The following is a 13,958-nucleotide window of genomic DNA, read 5'->3' on the forward strand; positions in this document are numbered from 1 at the left end:
ACAAGCTTTAAAACGGTATTTTGTTGCAGAAGTATAATATAAGGACACTTTACTTGCTTTCCAGTCTGGGGAAATAGATCTGGCTTGGAAATTGGCCAGAAATGCTGTAAGTTAAGCCTCTGAAGTGAAGGTGATAACTTTGCCAATTAAATATGGATGTGATTTTTTTTTCCTCTCCTTCCCCTGAATACTTCTGCACTGTCATTAGGTGATGATATAAAGACATAGGCCTCCTGGTGCAGCTTAATTGCTCATATACAGAAAAATGATGAGCTCTGTTGCACTGCACAAGTACTGCCTTGGATACTTGCTGCCTTATTAATAGGTGATACCAACTCGAGTTTAATTCTTCTGCCCGGGGAAAAACAGAAGCATAACAAAAGCCCAGTTCAGCAAAGTACTTCAACGCATGCTAGAATGCTTTGCTGAACAGCAATGAACTTAAGAGCAAGTTTATATTTAATCACATAGTTAAAGTATTTTTTGAATTGGTGCTTGGTGTACCAGAAAAAAGCTGGACTTATATTAAATAACCTCGTATTTCCATTTTTTTTATTGCTACATAGTAAAGATGATCCTGTATTTTAAAATCTACTGCTGCATGATTTCTGGTTCACATTGAAAGTGAGGGTGCCGGCGAGCTTGCCCGGGTGCGGGTGACGCAGCAGAGCCTGATGCACGCTGCGATACCTTGCTGCTGCTGCCGGGGCTCGCGGCAGGGCTCCTTGCGCTGCATTGACCCGCGATGCTGGTGCGTGGCTGCGGACGTGCCGCTCCTCCACGCAGGTGGGCACTGTGCAACGGCACTGGGGAGCTGTCGGTCCTCAAGGGATCAGCTCACCTCCTCCCAGCACCAGCTACAGCGTGAACAAAACTGGCACCTGAGCCTGAGCTGAGCAGAAGCTGAGAGTGGTCTGGGGGGCGGCAGAAAAGGCTGAAGCCAAGGAATAGACTGTGGGAAGGGACTAGAGCGTGGAGAGCTGTGGCAGCCTGGGACTGCCTAATCAGGGGGGACAGACTTGCAGCCAGAGACCAGCAGGAAAGACTCTCCAGAGCAGAGAAAACCTAAACCAGCTAAAACCTAGCACTCAAGGCCTAGGAGTCAGTCAACTACCCCCTCTCGCGTCTCCCTGCCTGCCTCCCTTCCACGCCAGCAGTGCTGATTTAGCCCCATCAGAGGCAGACTTCCCAGGGGCAGAGGCCAGCATCGTTCATTTGTGAATTGGCAGCTCTCAGGCTTCCTTGTCCACCCTCCTATCTACGTGCAAGCTGAGCTAGGGCTGGCACTGAGCACAAACCTGGGTAAAACTGCATCCCTTTTTTCACCAGGCAACTGCTGATCCCTACAAGGCTGACAGGCACATGTTTAGAAAGCCACGCTGCAGGATGCAGGGGATTTGCATTTGCATTCAGCAGGGCTCTAAAGGCTCAGTTTCATTCCCAAATAACTTGTGGTTAGCATGGGAGAGAGCGGAACAAGGAAGGGAGGCTGTGACTAAATTGATGGCAACAGAAAAAGCAGGATGTACAAATGGCTTGAGAAAAGGCATGATGAGATGTGACTGCACTGGGTCCTGGGACTGGAAAGAGTAAAATAGAAAAAGACCACCTGGACGAAGAGAAAGTGCTTCTGATTGCTCCGTAAAAAATGGAGTTAAAGATCATTGGAACGGACAAGGCAATCTGGTGGCAGCGCAGAGCTTTGATTGCTTCTAACGTGATGGAAGGGAGCAGAAAAACAAGGGTTTGGTTAGTTGCATCCACTTTCTAAGGACTTTCTTCAACTGTGAGCTCACTGGGGCAGAGGCTTTGTCTGCTGTTCGCTATATAGCATTTGCTGTGTCTCTCGAAAGCTAGTGCCCCTGGAACAGCCCGGGCAAGGCATAGGAGGGAAAAAGGTCATGCAATAGGAAGAGGACTAAGGGGCTGAAAGTGAGTTTGCTTTAGCAGATGTTTTTTATACACTCCTTTCTTCCTTTCTGCCAGTAATGAAGTTGTCTGCTGTTTAACAGCTGTTTAAATGCAGTTACTCCTGAACTTCAGGAGGCATTAAATAAAGGTAAGATATAATTTCACAGAGTGAACGTCCTCCAGCTCCCCAGTTACAGATAGCATGCCAGGGACCTCCCAGACAACCCCGTCAACGCTGCCAGCAAAGGCGTAACAGAGCCTCTCTGCTGCCAGACCAGTCACCAACGCAGGGCACCGCGAGCCAGAGGGGAGAAGACACAGACACCAGGCTCCTACCACGTCACTTCTGGTGCGTGCAAGCGGTGACAGCCCCGACAATGGGAGCGCGCTGTAGCTTTGCCAGCTCCCCTGCTAGCCCTCTACGTGCCAGGAAGCTCGGAACAAAGTCACTCCTGTGAGACAGCCGAGGGCCACCCAGACTAGCCGGGAGGGCGATGCACTTGCACGTAAAGCTTCCCGACTCTGCTCGGGAAGTAGTAGTGAACAAATCATTACGGGGAAACACCCGCCCGAGTGTAAATCAGAGCTTGGGATTTGGGGACTGACCCTTGCTCCACACACTGGTGGCTATTTACCATTCCAGTGCAGCACGCGCACATCTCTTGGGGCGACGGGCTCGTTCAGCGCGGGGCCAGATAGTTACCTGACCGTCGTTACTGCTGTCTGCCTAGCAGAGATGAGAGGGCAGAGAAGCCTGCACAGCACGGGCCACATAATTAGCTGGCAGAAGGCTGTGCAGTGCCACCACAGTCCTGCCATCTACGTCTATCCACGCACACAGCAAACTTGGGTGAATGGAAGCTGCAAAACAGAACGAATATATACGCTGCGGGGAAGGAAGGAGGGCTGCAGCGCTGGAAAGACAGAACACCTATAGGACTTCACTGCAGAAACCTGTCACCACGCAGATTACCTCTCTTTCAGCCTGGGCCATGAACACTACCGCTCCCTGCTCCGACCAAACTCTCCAGCACCCGTCACTTACGGAGGGCTATTTTTGCCAGGATGTGTATATAAGCTGCATTTGGTATGCATCCCTCACTCTTCCGCCGGTCTGAGGATCTCAACCCCAAGCAAACGCTGCTTTGTATCCTGGGAGTCACTAAGTGTACTCGGGGCTTTGAATTCACACATCCAAAGATTTTCTAAAGGTTATGCAAAGGTTAACAAACAATTAATATGTTGGATCAGCATGCCAGCTCTGTTTGCCTAATTTCTGCAGTCTAAAGGCTATCAGGCGGCTCAACAGCACGGCTTGAAAGGCTCCAGTTCCCTCGGTGCATTTATACTGATACTTCATTCTTCAGCCATATTTCAACACATAGGGTAATTTTAGCAATGAACATAACAAGAAATAATGATGTATCAATTTCTTCTACCTTGGGCATTTTTAGGTTGTCTCATCTCCAAAACTATCCAATTTAAGCATTTTGCATGATGACCTGCTAGGCTCTGTAGCAGTGACAGACAGATGGTCGTTTTTGTATTCATACAATACTTTTTACATTGTTAGATAGGCTGATACCCCAATGACTGGCTTAGTTTAAATTCATGCACTGACCTAGCCTTCTCTAACTAATCTGTCTAAAATCCTCCAAACTCTTTAGTTTCAACGCTCTCTCTAGAAGTAGAGCTCCAGGAAGATGAAGTATTGAGTTTGCCCTGGGTTACTGAACAAATCAGATGTAGAAGTAAAGTCAGGAGCCTAAATTCAGTCTCTTACTGGAATTAGGGTAAATAATATGTCCAGTAAAGGCAGAGACAGCCAGTTTCAAAATGGGCATAATATATATTTTTTCAAATGTCCCTTCTCATGTTATTAATTATGTCTCAGATTACTAAACACAATCAAATTATGATGATTTCTTTCCCAACATTGTAAGCCTATTGTTTGCTATTCCCTTTCACTCATGAGCTTCATTATTCTTTCTAGACAATTTCACCTTCAGGCTTCTCATGTATGAGCACAGTTTTTCAGCTCCCAGCATTTAAATCCACCAAATCTATTCTCATTGAAACTTAAAATGTTTCATGAACTCTTTCATTTACACTACAATTTCAAAATCCTAAATACTGAGTTTAATAGTACAAACAGTGTTCCTATCTCTGCTTCAAAATTAAAAGGGCCAGAAGAAAAAAAAACTTTCTAAAATGTTTTCACTTTGGTGTTTATATTTTGAAGGGTATTTTAAAGCCACAGAACATAACCTTGCTCCAGCTGAAGTTCATGAGGATTTTACAATTTACTTGAATAAGAAAGAACAAGTGGGTATTGGAATGGAAATTCCCTCCAGAAATGAAAGGAAGTAGAGTTTGATACAACATTAAGATCATGTAACTTACTTTTCAAATCATCCCAGATGTCCCAAGGAGTAGGGTGGGCTGCCCGTCTTGGCCATAATTTTTGAGATCCTGTGATGAGAAAATAAAAAATTGCTAGCAGCAAGAGACGGAGACCAAGAGACCATTGCATAAACCAAGAAATTGCAAAAGCATATATATCTTTTTAAAGCTGCCATATTGATGGGCCCTACTGTAAAGCCACACATGAAGTACATTGAGAAGCAGCTGTAGCACTAAGGAGACATTCCCAAAGACAAGGCAAAAATGCCACTACAACCACAACGGTCATGAAAACTGCACGGGGAGGATACCACAGATATCCTTGGAAAGGCAATCTGGATCTCAGCCCAGACTAATTTTTCTTCCCCCCCCCAGGAGATGATACAGGAGAGAGCCTGGATTTCCTCCTTCCAGCGGGTTTTATAGTCTGTGAAAGCTATGTGAATGGAGAGTGGGATTGTGAGGCAGCAACAAAAAGGAGAAGCTGAATACGAAAGTTTGCAAACATCTGACAATCAGCACAGTATAAAATTAAAACCGAACTAGATGGCAGCAGATGGCCTATAGGAATATATCAAGCCTTGTCCGACTTGATTAGTGCTCAGTCGATGGAGTTTGTCACCTGTGACAAAGGCACCTATTTCTTAGATATTACAGCTGTTTGATAAAACTAAGCATTGATGTTGGGTAGGTTTGGTTTCCTTTTAACACTGCTTGCTAACATCTGAAAATTGGTGGGTACCAATACATACTGAGAGTCCGACCCACTCCCCATGCTTTGACCACCCTTGTGAGATTGTGTGATGGTTATTATTTATTACATGTATTCGTCCATGTCCAGGGAGCTCGGTTCTGCAAAAATAAACGGTCTCTGCTGTGAAGAGGTCACATTAGACAAGGCACTCAAAGGGCTGGGGAGAAGGTATGAACACACAGCTGGAGGGAACAGGGTGACGGTCTGCAGACACTGTGCTAGCGCAGTGGTCGCAGTGAGGGTTTGCTCATCTACACCTTGGGGTAGTGGGAGGAGATCAGTTAAGAGAGGAAAAACTAGGAGGAGGACAGGGGCAGGCACGGCCCTTGCTCCTGCTCCCAGTCTGCAGTGCTGTGAAAAGACATCCTGGAGAGAGCAGTCCCAAATCTTGGGAAAGACACAGCTCACCTCAATAACAGTGACTGTTTCTCCACCCTGAGACAATCTTGGCTGAGATAGAAAGAAAAACAAGCAGCAGCAGAAAGAGGAAAACTTTCTGTCTCTTCCTGCTAATTATAATCCTATTTTGTACAGAGAACCTGTCATTCAGTTTCCTTTAATGGTTAGTTTCTATTTCAATTCTTCCTCCACCCTATTATCTTTTACAATATTCAGTCCAGCTGGGTGATGGATTGATAAAGGACCATCCTGCCGGGAGCCGGCTTGCTCAGAATGGCTGTCACGTGCACCTAACTTCTATATCTTTTTAAATATTTCAGTTGTTTGAGATCTTTATTTCACATTTCGATTTCCTGTAGTACAGTAAATTTATCTTAGTCACTCAGTCAAGTTCTCTCCCAGTTCTTCCTTCCCCTTATCTTTTCTTCCTCTGTACAACCGAAAACACCTACATTATCTTTGCTGCCGATAAACCTAACTGGTGGTAATCCACAGATCATTTTGATAGGATGGCATCCAAGTCAAAAGGAGAACTTTGAAGTACTGCGCTTGTCATCAGCGGAAAGTTCGTTGTTTAAACCCAGCACCTACTTCTTTCAAGGTGAAGTGTATTTTACACTCTAGTGATGTAGAAATGTTCTTGGATGCCTGCTGACCTAAGGTGGCCCTTCCACGGTCCACAGAAAATCTGTAACGATGGGTTTATTTATTTCTTTCAGCTCTTCTGTCTCCCCAGGTCTAATATTAGCATTTTAGCTAAGGGTGTAAAATGTGTTAGTGATGTAGCCTCTGAACATCCCTCCAAGAGGGGAAGCTGACTGAAACCCAAGAGATTAAGCAACCTGCCCAAGCTGTAAAGGGAGCCTATGGTGCAGCCAAAAACTGAACTCACACCGTCTGATCCTAGAGCAGGGCTTGAACCAGAAAATATCCCTCTGCTCAAAGTATCAACAGCAGTCCCGCAATACCCTGGATTTCTGCAGTGGGTTCCTGTTGACTTCCCACTAATTCCACCAATAATATCAGAACTAGACAGACTCCTTAGGCCAAATCTTGATAACCATTATGTTCCACACCAGAAAAGGCTTTCTATGCATTGAGTTTCCCCTGGGTGTGACTCACCACAGAGAAAGTTCTCATTAAACCAGCGTATCCCACCAAAACGCCCCCACTCCGAACACAAGTCTTACCTTAAGCATGCTGACAATCCTGAACCCCAGCCCAAATTCATTTACATTTCTTTTTTCTATACTTATCCACTACATTAAATCACTCTCAAGCCACCCTTTTCTGCAGAGCGATGTAACCTGGTGAGCTTGGGCAGACAGCCGGGGCCAGGAGGGGAGAGGAGAGCGGCCGTTCCCGAGAGAGCAGGCTCACGTCGGGGGCCGCGGCTCGTGGCTCAGTCCCAGCAGACTCCTCATACTGCTGCTCTTTCTGAGCCCTGCTCCCTCTTTTTGCTTTGCCCCGCACCCTTCCTCGGTCAGAGCCCTGCGACCCACGCAGGGGGCCTCCTGCCCTCCCCACAGGCTGCATTTCCACCAGCACGAGGTGAAAAAATACCTTGATGTAAGATCATTCCTCATTCTGCCTTGGACGACAGTTTGAGAGACCACTAATAACATCTGCTCCCGGGAGCCCGGGCTCTGCACCTGCCCCTGAACACTGCTCAGGAGCACGCGGTGCAGCAGCAGCGGAGCGCTCTGGATCGCCTGGTCCACGCGTGCGCCTGGCTGGTCCCTGCCCGTGCAGATGCTGAACGCGGAGCACGTGCTACGGGCAGGAAGGGCTGTGCTCCGACGGCTGAGGCTGCTGATGAGGACGGGAGCGAGGGGAACATCCCCATGTCCAGCTTTTGCCCTTGGCGGACTGAGGACCCCAAAGCATTTCTCCATTAGGTGAAAAGCTTCCTCACGCCTCCTCCAGTACGATCCCTCCCCTGTTCTCTCTGCCAGCGCTCAGTTTCGCTTGTTCTGCACGCACCCACGGTCCCATACCTGTCCAAGTGACACTGCTTTATTGATCATCTGAGTGATTTGCACCCAGTTTAAGCAACCGAAGAATCTGACCTGCACCTTTCTGGGCTAAGCTTGAACTTCACCTACAACCTCTGACAGTTTAAACTCAATAAAAAAACATAAGCTCACAGCGGATCACAAAGAGAAAGAAGAGGTTATTGCACACAGACAGGCAGCCAACGCAATCACCGGGAACATCAACAGCATGCATTTACGCTCTCATAAATCTGGTCCTAGGCACTTTTGGATCTAGAACAGGGCCTCGGTCGGAGGGAGGGTTGCTGATGTCCTCCAGATTTTTGGAAAAAATCTGGTAGATGTAAGCCGGATCAAACCTGGGTGCAATTTTAGTCCTTCAAAAGCCAAATCAGGCTTTGCCATCTTTACTTCTATGACCAGTGCCTTTTCTTGGCCATCAATTCTGCTCCTGGGTCCAACAGGAAGCAAGAAGAAACTTAACAAAAAATTGTTTGTACTGCACTCAGGGGATGATAGTGAATAACTGCATTTAGCCCAGCCTGCTCTTTCCCTTATTTCTGAAGGCTATGGCTCTATCCACTCTGTCACTATCATAATTCCAGCTTCTAACACTACTGAGCATTACTGCCATTATTTTAATAGATCTTTACTGTCTTCCTGGGAGGAGAGAAGCAGAGGCTAAATTGCTATTACCTACTGAAGACCAGAGAAAATAAGTGACTTACCTATCTCACAAAAGACCTTGACAGCAGAGTTGGAAGCTGAACTGAACACAGACCTCCTCTCTCTCACTCCAGTGTCCCAAACCCTTCAAGGGAAATGCAGAGATCAAGGGGTTACCTGCCTTCACAATATATATAAGCTGAGGCAACCTTGCTGGAAAAGTTTTGGTCTATTCTACTCTAGTTTCTTAGATTCTGCTATAGTATGAGAGGAAAAGATAATTTGAAAGGAGTTCAAAAAATAATGAGATGTGCTCTCATGTTTACCTCTCTCCAGAAGTCCACCTGGATTTTAAAGGGAGCCACGCTCACTCAACGGGAAGGTCAATGCCAGGGAGCTGAGGGTCTGCTCGTTTTCTTTCACTGGGCACAATTTGCCCATCTCAGCCCTGCAGTGGGAACTGGCTGGGGGCTTGCCTGCAAATTGCACTGCACGAATTTGGGAGGAAGCAAAAGGCTCTCCCCCATCCTCAAGCACTTCATCATTTTCTTTCCCTACTAAATGACATGCCTAAGGCTGAATCTGAATTTGCACCGGGGCTGAAGAGAAGGGGACTGGCCTGGAGAGTAAGGGAGTTAAACACGGCTCTTTGGATAGGGCTCCTGGACAAACAGGCGCGCAGCAGGGACAGAGGGAGGCATTTTGCCAGCGTGCAGTTGTGAGGGCTTAATGATTCCAACCGCAAATGGTTAATTTTCATCAGCAGCCTCTGATCTTGCACTGGCAAATTACTGCATAGGCCAAACAGTGTGGGTTAATTGTATAGCACTTACGTGTCTGTGCCTACAAATCAAGACGTCAGAGGCTATAAAAATGCATAAGCAATTTTTCGCAGGCACAATCATCAGAGACCTAGGGAGAGAGGGAAGGGAAGAGATGATTAGATTGATAGTTTCACAGAGACTAAACTGTCTGTTTGTCAGTCCTTCCATCAGGAGGCTGCACCTTGAACTGGCAAGAGGCTGGAACAGACCAAGCCTTCCCCCTCCCCGTCCTCCCAAAGGCAGGGAAGATCCAGCACAGCGGCAACAGATGCAGCAGCATTTCCCGAAGCTTTGAAGTGAGCGCAAAGGGGACATCAAAAACTAGCATAGGGTAACTTGACCTAACGGTGCTACCGCTAACGACCTCTAAGCAAGCCGGAGGGGCAGGAACAGAGCACAAGGGCAGCTCATCCCTGGGCTGCAATCCAAGAGACCGTGGTTCTCAGCCCTGTGCGCAGCCTGAGGCCACGCTACATCCTCCTCCTCCTCCTCATCTCTGCAGTCTCACCACTGGCCTCTGCTCAAGAATGCTTTATGGTGCCTCTTTTGCTGAATGCCAGCACCTACCCTGATGGCTGCGAGTGGGCTGTGCTGTGCCTTGTCCCTGGCGCAGGGACGGACTCCGAGATTCTCCGTGGCTGCTGAAGAAGTAGTCACGCACATGCTCCGGTGTGACTAAGCACCTCTGCTTGGCAGAGAAGTCAGTCATTAATCCCAGACTCTTCTTGTCCTTGTTTCTCCTCCCGATTATTCCGAGAGCAACTATTGGCCTCAGTTTTTAAAGAGCACCATGAGTAGCAAAACCATCTCCTGGTTTCACTGCCTATTTGCATTACTGGAAACAACACCAAAGCTTCCCTTAGGCTTCGAGAGATTTGAATCAGGCCCTGGGATGGGTTCCTGGGAGACTTCAACCAGCCACAGGCTGCAGGAATGAGAGACGTGGCTGACAAGAACAAAGCAGCAGCTGTATGCACAAGCCAGACCAAGCAGGTACCATTTCAGCACGCTTAGAGCACTGTAAACACAGAAAGGGCTTTAAACACTGGAAAGCATTGAAAGAACACCACCAAAGCAACAAGGCTGCCTGCACTGGGGAAAGGGTTAAGGCATCTTCTCTCCTTCTCGCAGGCTGGCAGCTCTACTGCTACGCCATGTGGCATCCCTGCCAATATTAAGTGTTCACGTGAAACGGACAGCTGTGCAGAGGCCTTCACGTCACAGATGACATTTGGGAGTATATAAAAATCCCAAGACATGTGGCTCCTTTGTGCTCTGTCACCGCAGTCCTCGCTTCCCTTCCTTGACCTAGAAGATCTCACTGATATCTCCATGTGAAGAGAAAATGTAGAGGGCACAAGGCAGGGGACCCTGCACAGAGCCTTTCCCTCTTTAGCTGATGCCCAGTCATGGGCCATTTGGGCTGCCCTGACCCTTCTTCAACATCTGGAAGGGCTGGAGCTGCCCATGTGCTTTCAAAACAGCTGGCTCTGACGAGGCTCTTTCTAGTAGAGGGACCTTCATCAGACAACAGCCCCTACTGAGGCCTCAAGTTTGCAGGCAGCGGTCACAAACACAAGGACATATTTTTCCCCACAGGACCACAGAAGTTTAAATATCTCAACAGCAAGGAGCAGAGAGAGCGTTCTGAGCTGCTATGAGAAACATCATCCTAATAACATCTTCATCAACCCCGGGATACGACTAGGGAGCAAGCAAAAAAAAAAACCCAGCTAAAATAAAGACGTCTTCTCGTTACTTCCCTTTCCGCATCAGCAGTCGGTGGCCCGGCCCTGGGAGCGGTGGGCAGCCCAGCCGCGAGCATGCAGCACCCCCTGGTGCCACTGGCTCTGCTCCAGGACCGCGGGCCCAGGCCCAGCTGCCAACATCTGGCGGCAGGCGGGAGCGGCCAAGGATGCCACGGCCTGCTCTGCACAGGCTCCAGCCACAGCTGCTTTTCTCCTGAGGCAGAGTCTGCTCTGCCCACAAGAAAGCAGCTAGGGAATGATGCTGAGCTGGGCTTGGAAGCAAAATAGCAGACTGGCGGGTTATTTGGTAAAACTTCGCCGCGCCATAAGAGAAATTAAATCTTCTGTTTTCTCACACACAGACATATGCCCACACATATGCCTCAGATAGGTACAAATTTAGGAATGTTATGAGCCAGACATGCAAAAGCTTGCCTGCCCAGCTTATTGTGCAGAACACAATAGTTTGGAACTGCATCCTTTCTGACTGTCACATTGAAGGAGAAAGGAGGAAGGAAATCCACGCTGCGTTTCTGAGGTTTGGGAAAGAAAAAGTGGATTATGGCTGCAGCAGGGCAATGCTACTGTCTTGCTGGTTACACAAGGTTACAGCCAGACAAAGAGTGAGATTTGAGTTCTTGTCCCCACTGTGCCACTGTCTTATTCTGTGGTCATAGGCAAAAGATGTAATAGCACTGTGTCCTTTTTCCCAGATTAAAAAAGGAATATTCATACCTCCTTTTATAGCAGTCATGGAGCTGTAATGGGTGAATCTGTATAGAACGTGTTGCAACTGGAACGAAGCGGTTATAGAAAAACATTGTTACTGTATTTGTTTTACAGCATTTCTATATACTTCAATGAGATGCTTGTTGCAGTGGGAAGAGAAAGGTGGAAAGCAAACTTGTTAGTCTTCCAGTGGTATCCCAGCCCCCAAATGGCAGAAATGCTAAGAGAAAAACTGACCTTTTGTCATTTCAAAATTAATGTGTGTCCTGGAAGTGCATGAAAAATGTCTTTCTACTATCCCATCTTTTGCATAAGCTAATGCCATTTACATGAAAAAAATCTTACATAGGCAAAAGTCTGGGTGTAGAAAACTGAGCTTCTCATTTTCTACACTGTGCAGAGCTTTGCTGGAAAGCTTTTCCCTGCAGCTTTCAGTTAGACTACAGTGGGAATACTGAGGGCCAAAATCAACCAACAAACTCATTCTAATAAACTGATAACTAATACGGGAACAAACCTGCTCTGATGCAGGGTGGGTAGGATTACATGGTACAGCAGGACTCTAAATCTTGCAGTCTTTAATCATCTAACTCCTGTCTCTATGATTTGATAGTGTCTGTCTTTGGACCTTATAAGAATGAATGTTTAGACTTAGGCTAGCTGGGGTTATGACATGCTGAGCCATTCCCACATGCAAAAGCTAACAAAAGGGTTCTTTCCTCACTTTCTGGGGAACTGCAAATGCTTCTTGAAATTCACTTTTTCTAAGAAAAAGCTTTTTGAAAAATAACCTTCCAATCTTGCTTGCAATGAAATGCATGACCTTTCATATCTCTAAAAAAATGTCTGGAATACTATGCACAAATTTCAGTTTTTATTAGAATATCCTTTACCTCAAAGTCCCTTTAATATTCACAGTGAAGTAGAACCTAGGAGAAACAGAGGTCTGTATTTCAGTCCCTGTTCTAGATTTTGTGTGATGCTATTGCCTCTCATACGCATACACCCCTTTCTCCATCCTTCCTTGTTCGATGCAACTGTAGAGTTAGTTAATACGGCTTTGTAAAGAAATGCTCACCCTGGGTGTGCCACTGACAGTCCAGGTAGATGAAATCTCCTCCTAGAAAGCAGCAGTGCAAATTTCCCTGTCGGTCAGCTGCAACTCCACCTTCAATGGTCTGCTTGCAGGCGCTGGGGTCTCTGCTGAGACTATCCATCAGTGTGAGGTTTGGGGGTGACCTGAGTGCGACAAGAGTCCTAGTGGTTGGGAAAGCAGGGAACCAGCAAACTCATTTCACAACAGCTAGCACTTGAATACAATTTTTAGATGGGCTATACTCAAACCAGCAACCTAGAACTGAGGAGCTTGCTAGCCTTTTACCAGCTTGGAGTAATTTTGTCCCCCAGAATCAAACATGTCAGCAGGACACCCAATAAATATGTCTACAGAGCAGTGATTTATTCATAAGGGAAGCCATGGAAATTCCCAAACCCTCCTAAATATCTGTTTCCTGGCTCTAACTAGTCAATAACTTGCCAACTGGGGAATGTATTTGTCTGCTCCCCTCCATATATTTTCTGCTTTTCATTATAATTTTCTAAATAATACATTACAATGAGTTATTTATCACACTCAGCAGCTTTGTGATCCCCCCTCCATCCTGAGGAATTTCACTAATAAATCAGTTGCACAAATATCTGGCTGATATTGCCGTAGTTTTGAGCGTGTTTTCCATTCACATGCCCAGCACCTGCATGAGTTGGCTGTGAGGCTGCATTAAGACCCATCATCTAAATTAAACAGCATTTCTTTGCCCCAGGATAGCCATCTCTATTACTCCTCTCCTTGCGGTCCTCCTGTGGATGCCAGCCAAAGGACAAAGGGGGAATAGAAATAATAAAAGACAAAAACAGTGCAAAAAGAAAAGCAAAACAGAAAGCTTTGCTTGGAGCTCCATTTCTCCTGCTCCTATTGTTGGGACTAAATTGGTGGGAGAAGCAGAAATGGCACTGAGAGGTAAATGAAAATAGAATACATAGAAATAAGTGCTCTGGGGATATAAAGGGGTCCTGGAGGACTGTTGAGTTCTGCGAGGAAGGCTGAATATTTTTCACCAAAGTGCTTCAGTGCCTCAGACCCTAACTCTATCAAAGACCAAATTTGCATCTGTGAACCACCAAGAGAGTGGGGCTCCTCTGGGACACCGCAGATCACATAGTCCATGAAGGACAAAGCACGAGTAAGCAGGGGAGACAGAGTATTCAGCTTTCCAAGTGAGATTAGGTGAGTCCAGAGTCACTGATGAATACTGCAAAAGTATCTCCATTCTAAATGGCATGGTTCAAATACACCTTACACTCTAATCCTATCCCAAGAAAGTTCTGAGACAACATCTAGAACGACACTAAGGGCTTTCCTAGACTTTCCTGTTGATTCTGAATTGGTGGAGAAGGTAGGCCAGGCCATACAGGACTTTCTAAATGTGATAATGGCACTATCCAGGGGATGTTATTTGCTTCCCAGTTATGA

The 13,958-nt window shown here is 46.7% G+C and overlaps 1 protein-coding gene across 11 annotated transcripts in view; it reads right to left on the reverse strand.

Moving 5' to 3' along the window:
- Positions 1-13,958, reverse strand: part of MRPS23 (mitochondrial ribosomal protein S23) — a 44,059-nt gene that overhangs the window by 11,884 nt on the left and 18,217 nt on the right. For 5 of the 11 annotated variants that reach the window (XM_026107091.2, XM_064523081.1, XM_064523080.1 and 2 more), the window contains exons 6-10: positions 12,507-12,685; positions 11,435-11,492; positions 8,961-9,039; positions 8,190-8,272; positions 4,315-4,383 (exon numbers count right to left, since the gene is read on the reverse strand). In XM_026107091.2, coding sequence (XP_025962876.2) covers positions 8,195-8,272; positions 8,961-9,039; positions 11,435-11,492; positions 12,507-12,685 — 394 coding nt within the window. In that variant the 3' untranslated portion in view covers positions 4,315-4,383; positions 8,190-8,194. Of the gene's footprint in view, positions 1-4,314; positions 4,384-8,189; positions 8,273-8,960; positions 9,040-9,518; positions 10,656-11,434; positions 11,493-12,506; positions 12,686-13,958 lie in introns of those variants that run through there. The other 6 variants (XM_064523082.1, XM_026107135.2, XM_026107083.2 and 3 more) reach the window with 5 other exon arrangements.

The sequence above is a fragment of the Dromaius novaehollandiae genome, chromosome 19, assembly GCF_036370855.1.
Source record: "Dromaius novaehollandiae isolate bDroNov1 chromosome 19, bDroNov1.hap1, whole genome shotgun sequence".
Classification (NCBI taxonomy): domain Eukaryota; kingdom Metazoa; phylum Chordata; class Aves; order Casuariiformes; family Dromaiidae; genus Dromaius; species Dromaius novaehollandiae.